Source organism: Mastigoproctus giganteus, chromosome 10 (assembly GCF_048544385.1).
Source record: "Mastigoproctus giganteus isolate SK-2022 chromosome 10, ASM4854438v1, whole genome shotgun sequence".
NCBI classification, from domain to species: Eukaryota; Metazoa; Arthropoda; class Arachnida; order Uropygi; family Thelyphonidae; genus Mastigoproctus; species Mastigoproctus giganteus.
The window spans coordinates 179819829-179835578 of record NC_143584.1 but is presented as its reverse complement, the minus strand read 5'-3'; the positions used below and the strand labels follow the sequence as shown (position 1 = coordinate 179835578).

Genomic DNA, 15750 nt, shown 5'->3' with positions numbered 1-15750 from the left:
CTTTGCATTTATATATTTCTTAACTTGAGTTCATGTTAATTGTTAACATAGAACTATAGGCGAATCAACAACTGCTAGAACAACGATGGCTAGTCGGTTAGTTAGACCTTAATTACCAGTAATGCCTCCCACCCAAAATAATAAAAATTTTCACTACCACTCGCAAAACAAAAATCAATCGGGACTTTGACTTAATATATCAATGCGCGTATAATGTTTAACTGTTTAATTCTACAATAGCATTAACGCCGCATAACCACCGCAGCATTATCACAATTGAAAATTTAATAAAAATAGAACATAGGCTTAAAAGCATATATATATATATAAATTATACACACTGTGTAATGCACAAAATAAATTTCAAAACAATCAAGAATCTCTTAGAAACATCAGGTGTAAGTATAATTTTAACAAACTTAAGGTATAGGATCTTAAACTGCTATAGGTTAAAGAGTAAAGGCCGAAATTATTATTATTATTATTATTATTATCTGCTTATTGATCAATCACCCTTGTACAGAAATTTATGTGGGCTGGTTGTACACTTACATCCGTCAACACTTAATAAAAATAACCAACAACATACATAGATCCATATATCTGTTGTTCGTTAGGAACATAGATTCTTTTGGGCCTATTCTTTTTTCTTTCTGTTCCTTTATTAAATTTGGAGTTTAGAATACATCTCAACAGTAATAGCATTCCTGTACATCCTGTCATAGCAGTACCTGTTCGGTTTAATTTTTAAGTCTCTAAAAATTCCACTGTGTTAGCAGGGAATAATCACCTTAATCCCTCCATATGCATGAAGAGCATTACGTAGGCTACGAAGATAGTTATGCTTACCTTCACAATTTCGTTATACTGAGGTATGATATCAGTATCATAATGAAGTACTAGTATCATCATGGATTAATGATGCAAGAAAGAGGGTTTTTGCTGCATCTGTCAAAAAAAAAAAGAAAAAAGAATAATAATCCATCATTCATACCTTTTCTGTTGATAAAAGGTGCCTGTCCAATTCCGCTTCGAACTTGATCAGATTACCGACCTCAACTAATGTTGCAGGCACTTGATTCCAACGATCTACGACGCGCTACTCTAAGGAACTTCATGAGATCGAACCTTCTGTTACTTCCCGAAATTTGTGATTTGTCTTTCCCCCTTGGTTCTTCTCTCTTTTGGCATTGAAAATATACCTTCCTCATTCATTTTACTGACGCCCTTCAGGACTTTATACGCCTCTATCAGGTATCCCGACCCCGAAATATCTGTATACCAGGAGATATGAAAGTTTCGCCACTGGAGACACAGATAAGAATAACACTGAAACCAGAATTACAATATGTACACTCTGTAACTCAGAGACTAAATAAAAATAGCCTAGACTGCGTTACTGAATTATAAACAGCTAACATTCCTGTGACTAGGATTACAAAAAAGACTGTCTTATAGAAAGGAAAAGAAATCTCGTGTTTGAAGACAGACGAAAGATAAAGGAGGACACTACTGTGATTTTAAAATTCAGGGAAAAGTTGCTAAACATAAAACGCAAGAAGGGACAGAGAAGATGACAGTAGAGGATGGGAAAGCAAGATACCTTCCCTTTTGTTTTCAAGAAAATTCCTTGTAACACTTTAAGGGACGCTTCTTCCATAATCCAGCCACTTCTCTATATTAAAACAAGTGCTAATTATAGCGAAGCCAATCCTATGAATGCATAAAAAACAAAATATGTATTCATCAGAAAATTGTCACGATGAAAAAAGGAGATGTAAAATCAATAAATGATTAATATTCCGTTAGCTAAGGAAAATCTTATTAAAAAGACTATATACTGACAGATCTCACTTAACAGTGCGTAGAAAGGCTATCTTAGATAACATGTAAAAAACTTTTTGTTTACAAGATAAGCTGACTAAAAGCGGATATAACTGCTGTCCATTCGCATATGTCCGTTCCGGACATATGCGAAGAAGTATACGAATATATTTTTAAATTATCAACATAAAATCCTAAAAAGGGGATAGCAGAAAACATTGAATCCTCCTTCCTCGTATTTTGATAATATTTCGATTTAAAAATAAACTCACCCGTAATGTTAAAGCGTGCAAGTATGACTACATGAAGTTACTTAATTCTGTCATTTGCAAAATATTATTCAACAACAAATGAGTAGTGTACAATGCCTTACAGCAGGGATTAATATCTATTGATGGAATATGTCTTAATAAATCAATATTAAAATGAGAGCGTTAGCAAGGCCTTTGCGTAAGGAGCTTAAACAAGTCTCTTTGAACTTGGAGATCAGGTGCTTGCGAATTAGAAGGCATGACAATATATCTCAAGCGCCAGATGGAACGACTAATTAGAAAATACATCGAGATATTGATCCCTTAGGTCACTTCGTGTGACAGAATGGAGTATGGATTATCAGAAGCAGATAACGTAGGCTCTAGGTGCTTGTGACTGAAAATAAATATTTGAGATAAAGGTGAAGGATTTTCATGATTAGTGCAAAGAATATTTATATTCGGTGTACACCGGAAGTGTGATCAGTCTTTCATAAAGGCGGAAAGGGCTTTTACTTTCCTAGAAAGAACTAAGGTAAGGGGTGTGAATCAATGCGTTACATCAAGCAAAGAGTAGTAATATTCAAAGTGGAGGAGGCTGTCATCTGTCTTTAGGCGATTCCTGATTTCCAAGATAATTAACAGCCGTTCTGTTTCTCTGCGGTATCGACTACATCTTGTACACCCTCTGGGAACTAGTGCATATGTTCTTTCGCTCATCCCCTACTATGCAAATGAGTTACAACACTCACAATGCAAACTGACGGTCTTGTTAAGTATAATCCTTTACTAGATGAGCAAGAGAATGCTTTTAGGATATTTTGCTTTTTTATATATTTTAGTCTGCATTCGTTCGGCTTCCGTTTCGCATTTTGCCTTCCACAGTGTCACGTGGTACGCAGGCGTCTCTCTCTCTCTCTCTCTCTCTCTCTCTCTCTCTCTCTCTCTCTCTCTCTCTGTGATTGTCGATGAAGGCAAACGTGAAAGCCATACTAGCGGTAAATTGGGATTGCAGTTTAATGAAGACAAATGCGAGTTTGCGTCTAGGAAATTACGCCAGGAAACCACATTATCTACCCATACATACCCTCCTTCTTTCCCAGTACAAATTACAAGTGTGGGAATGGACCACTAGAAAGTAATAGAAACGACCTATAAAATTATAACAGCGTTTTTCTTACCGGAAAAATTGTGCAAAAAAATATGAACTTTTTTGGCTGGGGAATGCACACAAAAGCACAATTTGTTAAAGATCTTTTACTATTCATTCAAAGCAAGTAATCGCTTTTTTCATGATTTTAAGAATAGATTTTAATGACCTACTTATATATACAGTATATATGTGCTAGAACCTGCAGCTATATTCCAAGGTATGTGAATTGATTAATGATAATCTATCCATCAAATTCAAGGTGGATGCACATCTCGTTGTGAGCTACGAGCTACCGAAGAAATTCTCGATGCTGCATTGTAATGAAATGAAAGACAAAACAGTTATTCACAAGGGCGCTAGCTTCCGTAGTTAACAACTATACGGACTAGAGTTTAATCTTGTTATAGCAGCGACTCAATCAAATTGCTTACCTCATAGTCAACAATCCACTAGAATTGCGAAAATAAAGATGAAACCGAGAGTTGCAGCGGCACTTTCTCCCGCTTGGAGCGAGCCCATTTGATCAGCAAAGCTGTGACGCGGAGGTATATGGGAACAGCACGCACAACGTAGGTGGAACGCTTGTTGCGTTGTGTGAGCCTATTATTTTATTATGCTCCACTCTTCAATGAATTGCCAGGTCATGATTTACGATGACTAGGATGGAGAGAGGAAGGTCTACAGGATAGAAAGGGAGGCTATCACAGAACGGACAGGAGATTTTTTTTGTTTGTTTTTTTCGCTAGCTTCTTTAAGTGATGGAGTTCTCTAGGGATTGTTAGAGAAGCAGCGGTTATGACCTGAGGAGAGAGAGAGAGAGAGAGAGAGAGAGAGAGAGAGATATTTTGAACTGTTCACCGTATAGCGGCAGAGGAGAAAGACAGCTGACAGGAAGAGGAATAGTTCGTGTCTTCGCTACACGGACATCTCAATGGGCAAAAGAAAATTGACGGAGTAAGAAAAGGTCGGAAGAAAATAACAGCAAAAGAAAAAGACACATCAAACTCTTAAGATCTTTTTCATTTGATGTGGTTAGCTTCAAAGACTTCGCTATGTACGAAGATTAAAAGGTAATGAAGAAGAAGAAGGAAAAACGTTTTAAGATCGGATACCTCACGTACAGATGTTTACTACGAAGCTATTTGAGTTGAAACAATAACTTGGAAGTTGGAAGAAAGAAATCCCAGAACGATCTTCAAAACTTCTCTCGGGTGTACTTTAATAATTCCTTAACTTTAGATTTTCTTAAAGAAATAAAAGACCCTTCGTAAGATTTTAAGCTTTGCCCAGAAATGAATTCTCAAAGTTTATTATATCTAACTCTCTGATCCTTAAGGTAAAAATAGTATTTTATTCTTGATAAAAAAAAAAAAAATCTTTATTGTTATTTCCCTTTCTATAAAAGAATAAAAATTTAAGTTCAGAGATCATCCAGGGTTAAAGATGGGGGCAAGACTTATCAACGAATGCACCTCTGTTCCACCCGTTGATATTCAACGGGCCTTCTCTGTACTATACTTCACTGCAATATCAAAAAACTTCATACCTATATCAAATGTTTACAATACACTTAACTACAAATTTTTGAATATTTTATTTATTTATTTTTGTTTATTTTCGTTGTTTATTGCTTATTTATTTTGTTTTTCAGTGATTACACTGAAGAGGGTGGAAGAAATGCCAGAAATAATTTTCGCTTCCGTTCATCAAGTAAACAACACCAACGATCACCAGAAACTGAGAAATGCAGCCAAATGTGTTTCCTGAATATGTTTTCTTATATTGTCTGAGCGAAAAAAAAAGTTCGCAAAATTCCTGCAGAGACAAGAGCAACAGCAATTCCCCTGTTCAGCAAGCAATAGAATATGCCATCATGAAAAACACTGCTTCAGTCTGATGACCAAAAAGAATACGCCTCTTGAGGAGAGACCTTTTAAATATACGTATGAATTATTACAACTGCATTAGTACACTTACGCAAAGAAAAAAATCGCTTAGAAACTCGTTATCATGGAAATACGCCATAAAATACATTATTAGGTAATCTTGTGCTTAGCTGAACATCTCAAGGCCCTTCATTTGTCTCCGCGCTCTCTCTCTATCTATCTTGTTTGAGCAAGCAGTAGTGTTCATCATGATTTTACACTAGTCCATTAGTTTTAATAATTAAGTAACATATTGCATGGTGGCAAGAACAATGATTCCCTATAGTAGGAAATCGTGCTCTGATTCCTAAAGGGAATGATAAAAATGATGGCTCACAAGCGAGCAATTCACAGAAGGTGATTTAAGTTTCCTTGTGAACATTATTCGCTATCTCTATTAAATACTCCACGGCCTACGTCGGGGTATGCCCTTCATAGATACACTTGTTTTGATCAGATTTGTGCTAAGTCTTGGCTGACTGCTTCTGAATATATATGTGTATCTGTTATCATTTGTATCTAATGGTGTTCGTAAATATTGATTTAGGAAACAAACACATACAAAAGATCGCAAAACCAGTTCTCTTTACCGAACGAATTAATCACAAAAACAGCCGAACTTTGTTTGTACATGTCATAGGAAAAAAGGAATGTGCTCGTATTCTGTTGTTTTAGTCTTCCAGAAATCTCTATTTCTTCGTTTTCTTAATATACCGAAATGTATCCTCAGGCAGTTGGAAAATTCATAAGATAAAACTGCATCCTCTACTAACAAACATTTCCTTATCTGGGAAGAAATCTCAGCAAGCATAACGTTGAATACTTTGTTAATATTAACAACATTATCGAAGAGCAAGCACGAGTGGAAACGCTAAAAACTTGATTCTCCGGGGAACTGTGATTTTAAAGAAACAAACTTAAAGGAAATGTAAGTAGGTACAGTAATGCATGCATTAATATTTTTCTTGTTGTATCGTTTGTTTTCTATTGATATTATTTTCTATGTTATTGAGTCAAATGGTTTTATTTCAGTTATTACTGATCGTGTGGCTTAGTTTTATTTTCAGCAATTAAAGTTTTCATTTCTTTAAGAGTTGTCAATTTTTATTTTTAGTCTCTGGAAAACCGAAATAATATAAACCCTCGATTTCACGGACTTCGTATTCAACGGACGAAAAAAAAAATTGATTGACAGCAGAGTGCATCTTGAGTGTGCTCGTGAGATTAAAAAAAAAATGGATATCACGGCAGTCGACAGTAGGCTTCACAGTCTGTTCATGGATACGCTCGTTATCACTCATTAAGTGCTCTTCTTTGACCTGCCTGTTTATTATAACCTCAATTACATACAGTAGATCAACATGGTCTCTAAGAAAACTGCTGAAATTAGAAAGCGTGTGCATCTTAATTTTGCGCAGAAAAATTGTTAGGGAAGTTGGTCGTGGTGAGTCTCTTTGAGTTGTGTGAAGATGGTGTGAAAAACACAGTATATTGTAAAAAGGGAAGGAAGGCTGAGTGAGCTTAAGGAATTTTTAAGGAGTATGACTGAAGACTCACTAGTATCTCAACTTCGGTTTCTTAGCTCCAACTCTATTCTGAATTTCTAGGCTGTTTGTTTGTTTGTTATTTGATTTTTAGGAGCATTAGCAACTAAGGCCATATTGCTCCGGGAATATGCGGTGGTCATTCCCTTGACCTTTCCGCATCCTCCATACTTGGTGGTAACGGGCTCGAACCCCGATCTAATCAAGAAGCGTGTGCTACGCACGAATTTCTAGGCATCAAGATACAGTCGGTAAATTATTTTTTGCTATGTACTATGTATCAATCAATAAAGTCAAGGTAACGAAAAGCTTGTTTCGTTTTCGTTTCGTTACGGTTTTTCTAATACAAACATAGAGTAACAGTTTAAATTTTCAATTATGATGGGTACAACCAGTCTCGAAAGAAGTCCTCTTTAGCGCAATAAGGACACTTGCTTTCCCATATTATTCCGTAAAATCGAGGGTTTACTGTAATAAATAATGATCATTTATTATTATACAGTTAAGCTTTGAATAAACCAAATTATTTTGGAGTTAAAAAACTCCTTAATAGAATTATTTTTATCATTTTGAAATATATTTGTGTTTTTTCTTAAATTTTGATTGCCCCTCCTCTTCCTGCATGGGATAAAAATTTTGAGTCTAAATACAGCCTTTGACTTTTTTCTAGCTGAAGGAGGAGGAATGCCAAATTTAGTTGCTCCAAATCCTATATACAAGTATTTTTAAGTCTGACCTGACAGGACCGGACTGTAGTTTTCCCTCCTTCAGTGTATTTTTATTCAATTTCATTTAACTTATATTGTTAAACAGCATATGTGATCATTCCGGAACTCTAAAATCTTGAAAAGTTTGTCATTTGTGGAATATTTACCTTTTTGGAGATAATAATCAGTGACTTCTAGGAAGGATGTCAGTGCGTAGACCCAGATACGAGCACCTTGTTTGCCCAGCTCTCCGGGATGTCGGATTATCTTCATTATACCCATAAATGTATATGTCATCGGCTTGGAAAGACGTACTTAGGAGGTGAACGGCAGGAAAGCACTGACGCGCAGCAATTGCAGCCCTGGCCCCCGAGAAAGACGTGAACGGTCGCTTGCGTCACTAAACGCTGCTAATACCAGGGAGAGGTCGTGCAGCTCTTAAAAGATGGCTAACATACACCGAAGACGATTAATGCTGCTCTGCACACGTACAAACGCTGAGTATGCGTTCCTGGGAATGCCAGCACTCACAGCATTAAGGATGAGGTGGATGTGCAAAAGCTCCTGCAGATTGGTATCTTCAGAGGAAACTGATTGCGGAGATTCTGGCGATGAAGGCGACGATAGCTTCTCTTTGAATAGCACATACACTTAGTCCTTATATCTATCTACACGTTTGTTTCCTCCTTTCAGTCCTGCGTTCCTTGTCCACCCCCTTATCAATCAATGATGACACAATCATAGTGCGCTCTATCCATATGCAGGCAATATGTAATCTCCGCAAGGATGCATCAGAAGAACAATTCAAGTCACCGGAGAAAATTACGATTAAAAAAAAAAAAAAAACAGTTCGAGAACACTTCCCTACGATCGTTCAGACCAAATCACACAAATCCGTTTTTATCCATTGCGGTTGTGCAGTGGAAAACGTCCCTGCTCTTTCATATTTTGTGAAAATAGCTTGCTTTTCTATTCCTGTCACCAACCAAAGAGAATTAATTCCTACGAGGACAGAAGAAAGAATTTTTATTGGCATTTTAGTACTGCAATGAAGTCCATCATTCTCGGGAAGGGGTTATATACATTCCTCCCCCCCCCCCTAGAAACTTGGGTTTTCCATCCAGAAAAACTCAAAAGGACAACGAAATACATGGTAATTTACATACATATTATACTGGCTCATATCAGCGCTTATTTTGAGATAATCCCATCAAACCCAAAACAGTTCTATAACACCTCATTTCTATTTGAATGGTAGTGGAAATTGACGAACTAATTTTAAAACCTCCATCATAGGCCTATTCCCAAACGCGACACACGGCTAACGAACACATATTTACTCGGGTTTTTTTTTTTTTTTTTTTTCCCCAAACTTTTTTGACCCAGGAACCTTTCACAAATCTAAATCTTTCCCAGATATCTTTAAAATCCCTAATATCGTATATAAAAATTATGATAAAAATTAACAGAATATTTGCAGAAACCAATGGGATCCCTTTGCGGAACAAAATTTGAAAAAATTGAAACGCTGCTCGACACCAGCGTTTCTTAACTCAAACTGCGGGTTGGAGAAAAACTGGGCGAGTAGCGAAATTTTTGATAAAACATAAACAATAAAATAAAATGTAATAATCGATAAACTTTTTATTGTATATTCATTTTTGGAGACTCTAGACCAGAACTGGAAGAAAGATCCAATGACGCCTTACAGGACCTGCATTCATGGTGTGAAATACACAAATTGGAAATTTCAATTCCCAAAACAAAACAAATGTTATTAAAGGGTCACTTAAATGTTAACCAGCCTCCCACTTTAATGTGAATGGTCAGTCTATCAAATTAAAACGCTTTTACAGGTATTTGGGCATCATGTTGGATGATAGACTGAATTTTGTCTCTCATGCCAAATATATTCTACATAAAATAAAAGCCATAACAGGTAAAATTATTAGAATAAGCAAGAGTACTTGGGGAATTAAATCTTCAACATTAAAATTATACTATAGGTGTATATTTCTTCCCATCATTTGTTACGCTGCTGGGGATTGGGGTCATAAAGTAAATCATCTCACAGTTAAAAAATATTTCACTCAAGCACAGCGCGTTTTCTTATTATCAATATCACGAACCTGTAGAACTGTATATACTGTTGCTTTGCAAGTGTTAAATGGCAAAATTCCAGTTCAGTATGAAATTATGGCTCAACATTAATTATACCATAGGCGTAAAAATTTGCCTGCTAGAGTTGGTAATTACGCAATTGACCTGAATGTCTCTGAAAAGTTAGTTATCGTTCGTATCAGGAATGAGTTTATGCAGGATTGGCAGGCAGAATGGTCTGCTGCCCAGTTGGGAAGATTGATTTACATATTTATTCCGAACGTTTTAACAAAGTGGTTTTGTACTGTACAAATTGAATACTACATTCCTACTGACCGGACATGGTAGTATTAATTCTAAGTTACATGCTTTTGGCCTTTCAGTTACTCCTTTATGTTCTTGTGGTAATATTGAAACAGTAGAGCATTTACTATTTGACTGTAATTTAAGAATTCAAATGCAGGTTATAACTAGTGTTTATAATCATGAGGACCTAGCACAATTGATCAATAAAGAAAATTTCCTTGCTTTAGCGAATTTTTCAGATAGGATTTTTAAGAGGAGGAAAAGAATTGCTAATACTGACTTGGATGTTTAATATTAATATCTGATAGTTGTCTGGATTGGCTTTACTATCCATGATAGCAATAAAAAAAAAAAAATCGTCTGCTGAGCCCTAGCAGTTATTTGGTACAGTTAATTAATAAGTTGAGATTTGTTTCCGAATTGTAGAATGGATCCTGAATGCCAGTTCTATCAATTGTTGGACAAACATGTATGCTGTGTACGTTACGAATTGATTTGACCTGATTGTCTTCAATTCATTGGTGGTGGAAATAACATATTTGTGACGGAAAGTCTGATGAGATAAGAGATCATTGTGTTTAGCGCTACAAAGTTTGTTTCTCTACCTATCAATTTGATGTAAATAGTGTATATATTTGATAATTGACAATGATTACTGGAACATTCTGACAGAAACCTGGTCAATTGAGTCATTGAACTAATGTGTTTTTAGTTATTACCTCTGTAATGGTCAAGATTGAGAATGATTCTGATTGGGATTAGGTCAATAATTAGATTGGCCTTGAGGTATTGGTGATCTTTGATTTTTGGACTACCTCAGTGGTTTTTAACAGGGGTGCCCCAACAACATTCCAGGGGTGCCACGTAATTTGGGTTTAAGTAACTTAAACCCTCTTTTAAGTTTTTTAATTTATATGTTTATTTCATTATAAAAAGGTGCACGGTATCTTTTTAATTTTGTGGTGATCTGCATAATTGATGTTTATTTAGTACCTCTATATAAAGAATAAAATTATTATTATATATAATTAAAATATATATATATATATATATTGAGTAGGGGTGCAACAAAATAAAATAAATTACTTAGGGGTGCCGTTATTAAAAAAAGGTCGAAAACCACTGGACTAACTGATAATGCTTGTTAATAATATAATTTCTTGAATGGGTTGTGACGCTTGTCAATACTTATTGAATTGGCTGTTGGTGTTTAATTGTAATATAGGTGATGTTGTTTGAAAAAATACTGGATATGGTAATTTATGTTAAAGCTGAAATTATATATGCTTGTTTTAAATCTTGGTATAGAGGTAACTAATTGTTGATGATATACAAAGATACTGATGATATGTTGTGTTTATTCTCTGACTCAGTCCTTTAAGTTGGCTGGTAACCCCTTTAGGAGTTCGGTATCTTATAGCATTTGAAGAGTTACACAGTTGTATTAGACTTAATTGTGGATATTGAAGTGTGGTTAACTCTGGCTTAATTCTATAATTTCTATTCTCCAACATGCGCTGAATGAGGAGATTGAATTTATTTAAGTAAAATTCTGTAATATAATGTATTTTGTGTATGGTTTATTAATTGTTTTGCTGTCTGGTTGACAGCTGGTTTTCTGTTTCAAATATCCAGTAGGAATTTAGTAACATTTTTCGTTGTCCTGATGACAGCTTTACTTTTCTTATTATTTTTCAATATCCATAAGTGCTGGATACATAGATTTCTTATTATAATGATTATGGATAGTCTACTAACTGTCTTTTTGCTCTATTCTATTCTCATTATTACTAGTTGTTCTTCCTTTTTATGGGAGATGCCTTTCTCTTTCATCTCCTATCCTTTCTAATACTTTCCCATCATCCCTTCCTTTCCTTACTTCTCCCACTATTATCCCATTTCTTTTCATAATTTACCTTGGAGTTTCCAGGTAATCCGTGGAAGTCCCAGTACGAGACTTTTAGTTTGTGGTCTCTGGCGAGCCTCCACGTGGTTTGGGATGGGAGTCAGGGGGCTGGGGGCCAGGTGTCCTCTGCTCCCTGGTTGCGAAGACGCCAAGTGCCCGCACTCAACATTCAACACATACACCACACACCCACATTGTCACACTTGCCGGCTTTGGCTCAGCCCTTACAGATGCAACTGCAGCATATAGAAGAAACCCTAGAGACCGCCAAAAAATACAAATTATACTTGAATTGTAAATTAATGTATATTTATAAATTCCATATGGAAGCTTCAGTCATTAAATTAAATATAATGCATATAATAGATAAGTACTCTTTCTATTAAATATATTTGTATTTTCAATATGAACAACTGGAAAACCAAAGTGAAAAATTCTTGTACGTCTGTAAATAAACTTCTAAAATGATGGAGCGCAGATTATTTTTTTACAGTTTAGCTGGGTAGTATCACAAACGTATTTTATTTCCAAAAGGTTGAGAAACACTCTAGTAGTGCTTCTCAACCTTTTGGAAATAAAATACGAACCAAGAAATATCCAAATTCGGAATTTTGGATATTTCTTAATTCGTATTCAAAGATTGCTAATATATCTCAAAAACGCTCATCCCAAACAAAAACGAACATTACGTCCTTGTAAAATAATCGCTCTCTCTCTCTCTCTCTCTCTCTCTTCCCACTTTCATTAAAAATCTTTGCAAAACCCGGTTTAAAAACCTAACTATACGATGATTCGGTATTCTTTACAGCCGGCCGTGCTCTGAACGGCGCTGGTGCTCAAATGCCAAGGAGGGAATAAGCATACATGCAAAAAAAGACGCGAATATATTTTAAATGCAAATAAAAACAGAACCAAATATTCACGATTTCTCTGTTTTGTTTTTCTTTGCGCATCGGCTTCTGTGGCCATAATGCACTTGCCAAAGTTGCATTTTCTACTCTGATCTAAGCCCGAGGCGGGAATCGAACCCGCGACCTTTGGGTTGGTAGGTAAGCACTTTACCCACCCGGCTAGTCCGGTCGGCGCGATTTCTCTGTCAAACCTGTTAAACAAAGTAGTGTGAAGACTGTGAAAACGTAAAAATCGGGTAAATTGAATTGAAATAAACAGAGTATACGAGTAATATTAAATCAGCCCATGAACATGGGCTGATTCGAGACACGCAGATAAAAAAAAAAAAAAAAAAAAACCTGCTCTTGAACCTCTGTATTTCCCGTTCATCGCTAGCGGCTACCGATTTTAATATGGTCAACGGTGTGACAATGTCTCGAAAACACCATTTTTTTTTTTTTTTTTTTTTTATGAAAACCCCAAACACGAAAGGTATCAAAACCTATAGTACTTAGTACCGTGCATGGGTTGAAGGAGAAGTATGGGGGGGGGGCGGAAACTTTGCTCTAGAGACTAAACATGGGTTTCACCACTTCAAGCCTCCAATAAGCAAAGTGGTGGTATTTCACCGGTTGATGAAAGTCATCTACCACCTATAATTTTTGGATGAGTCTTTGAAATAGAAAGCAATAGGAAGAATGGAGGTAGGAAAAAGTCAAGTCTAAGTGGCGAGGTGACTAAGTATGATTCGCAACGTTGTAAGCGGACTTTGGAAATAGTATCTAGAACCACTCTCTCTCGAACGCCTATTGGAGACAATCACCGTGTCACTTCTACCTAAGAGGCTATCATGTGACACTAATTGTGAAGCATCAGAGAGCCTCCACACACGGCAGCTTTCTTCAGAGCTTGTTGGATATACACGATACAGCTTGTGGAGAGGATACGATTAGTTTTAAAATCTACGAGGAGTAGTTTTAGTTTTAAAATAGGATTAGTTTTAAAATCTACGAAAGAATCAACACGTCTTGTCTAAATCTTGAAATCGGCAATTTAGTAGACTATTTTGCCTGTAGACAGTTCGTTAATGAAGGTGAAAACTGTAATTACTGCGAGAAACTCAGAGTACATGAGGGTTAATGTACAACAATATGTAATGATTTAAATTTAACCTGTGTATTGTAATCGATATGAAAAATGCACAAATCAAGTTTTTTCTTCTATTCACAAATGGCAATAAATCGTGCGTGAAAATCAATCCTCTCTTATACACAAAAGAGTCCGTTTGAAGTGCTACCCACAGCATGTCAGCTGGACCCTTAGAGAGAGAGAGAGAGAGAGAGAGAGAGAGAGAGAGAGAGAGAGAGAGAGAGAGCCAAAGCAACTAAGGCTATGAGTATAGTTTCTGTAAATCGAGAAATTCGGGTTTCCGGAGAAAAACCATACAACCCTCGCATGAGCTCGACTAACTCAGCCACGTTGTGGAAAAAAGTCTAAAATTTCCACGCGTCATTGACGGGATTCGAAATTAGGCATTTTTCACCCGGTGTGGGGAGGACGGTGATTATATTTACTGTGCCACACCGAAGGGAAACTCAAGAGCAATGGTCCATTCTTGTCTTCACTGATAAGTCTAGATACAGTTTTAAATCGGATTCTCGACGCACTTTCGTCTAGATGGAACATCGTGTACAGTGACACATTTGGAGGTGGTAGTTTAATAGAATAGGCTGAATCACTGTAAATTATTTCCACGTTCATAGGAGGGGGTACAGATCTCCACGTGTCTTCCGGTCAATGAATCCTCAAGATTTAGGGTGTCTGAGATGAGCTTCCTGATTCTTATGTTCTCTCAGGAGTGTCCAGACTTCCTTTTAATGGAGGATAATGCAGGTCCTCGAAGAGGTCTCCTAAGTGAACCGATACTTTCAGAGAAAGGGTATCGCCAATATGGAATGGAATAGAATGGCCAGCTATATCCCCCAGACTTCAATTCAATAGAGATCATCTGTGTCGCACTAGGCAGGTAGGTTGCCGGTCACAAATCCTCACCTAGAAACCTCACTGAGCTTGTGTCAACCCTTAGGCAAGAATTGCAATTGATACCTCCACTAATTGGCAGTTCAGTTTTCAGCGTGAGAAGGCGATGTCGTGCCTGTATTGCTAACCATAGAGGTCACACCATATTAGGGTATGTTTCCACGGATTATCAACGCACTTAATTAATGTTTTATCATATTACAATAAAAACCTTTGACTTATTTATATTTTTGTGTTTGTTCCTTAATTCCTGAGCACTAGTGTATATAAAATAAATATAATTATGATATACTGTATAATTGAAAATGCACAATTTATAAACTGGATAACAATAAAGTGCATAAGCAATTATTTATAAGATCGAATAAATCACTGCCGTGAACTCCATACTATATTTTATACACCACGTGGCAAAAGATAAAAATAAATATTTCCATTTTTTTTTTTTTTTTTTTTACCCTAGACTGTAATGCATTAATAATCAAATTTGTGCTTAGAATATATTTTTAAAGAAGTTAAAAATTATGCATAATTATGTTCAGCTCTTTATTTGATTGCCTGTTTTAGAATCGACGAAAGGGTCAACAACATCTTGTCTAAATTGACAATTTAGTGAATTATTTTGCTTTGTACACTGTTCGGTAATGAAGATGAAAACTGATTAGTGCGAGGACCTCTAGAGAGTAAATGAAGGTTAATAATGTACGGCGACATACAATGATTAAATTTAAGCTGTGTATTGTATCGAAATGAAACGTGCGTGAATATTTTTTTTTTTTTTTTTTTTTTTGCTCGCAAATGACTATAAAACAAATTTTAGATAGCATGCATCAAGTCAGTGCAATAGCTCGGTGACTGGGCATCGTGATGGCAAATTTCAAGATACTTTTTGTTGAATGTTTTCTCATTTGTAATTTAATGCTACCAGAAATATGGCTGCATGTTCAAAATGAGATAAAACTATCTCTACATTTAATTTTAATCTTAACGTTTAACCTAAAGCACGAATAGGTTACCTTTGTTGATCTGCGCCAGGATGACAACTTCGTAAATTGCCGCGGACATTCTTTCTGAAATTAATTTAGTTTCCATTTCTAGTGCTT

The 15750-nt window shown here is 36.1% G+C and overlaps 1 protein-coding gene across 1 annotated transcript in view; it reads right to left on the bottom strand.

The window, feature by feature from the left end:
• LOC150079586 (uncharacterized) overlaps positions 1–7677 on the bottom strand; it is a 1000533-nt gene extending 992856 nt beyond the window's left edge. Inside the window, exon 1 of the mRNA XM_090383129.1 lies at positions 7572–7677. Coding sequence (XP_090239255.1) covers positions 7572–7677 — 106 coding nt within the window. The remainder of the gene's footprint in view (positions 1–7571) is intronic.
• Positions 7678–15750: the final 8073 nt, after the last annotated feature.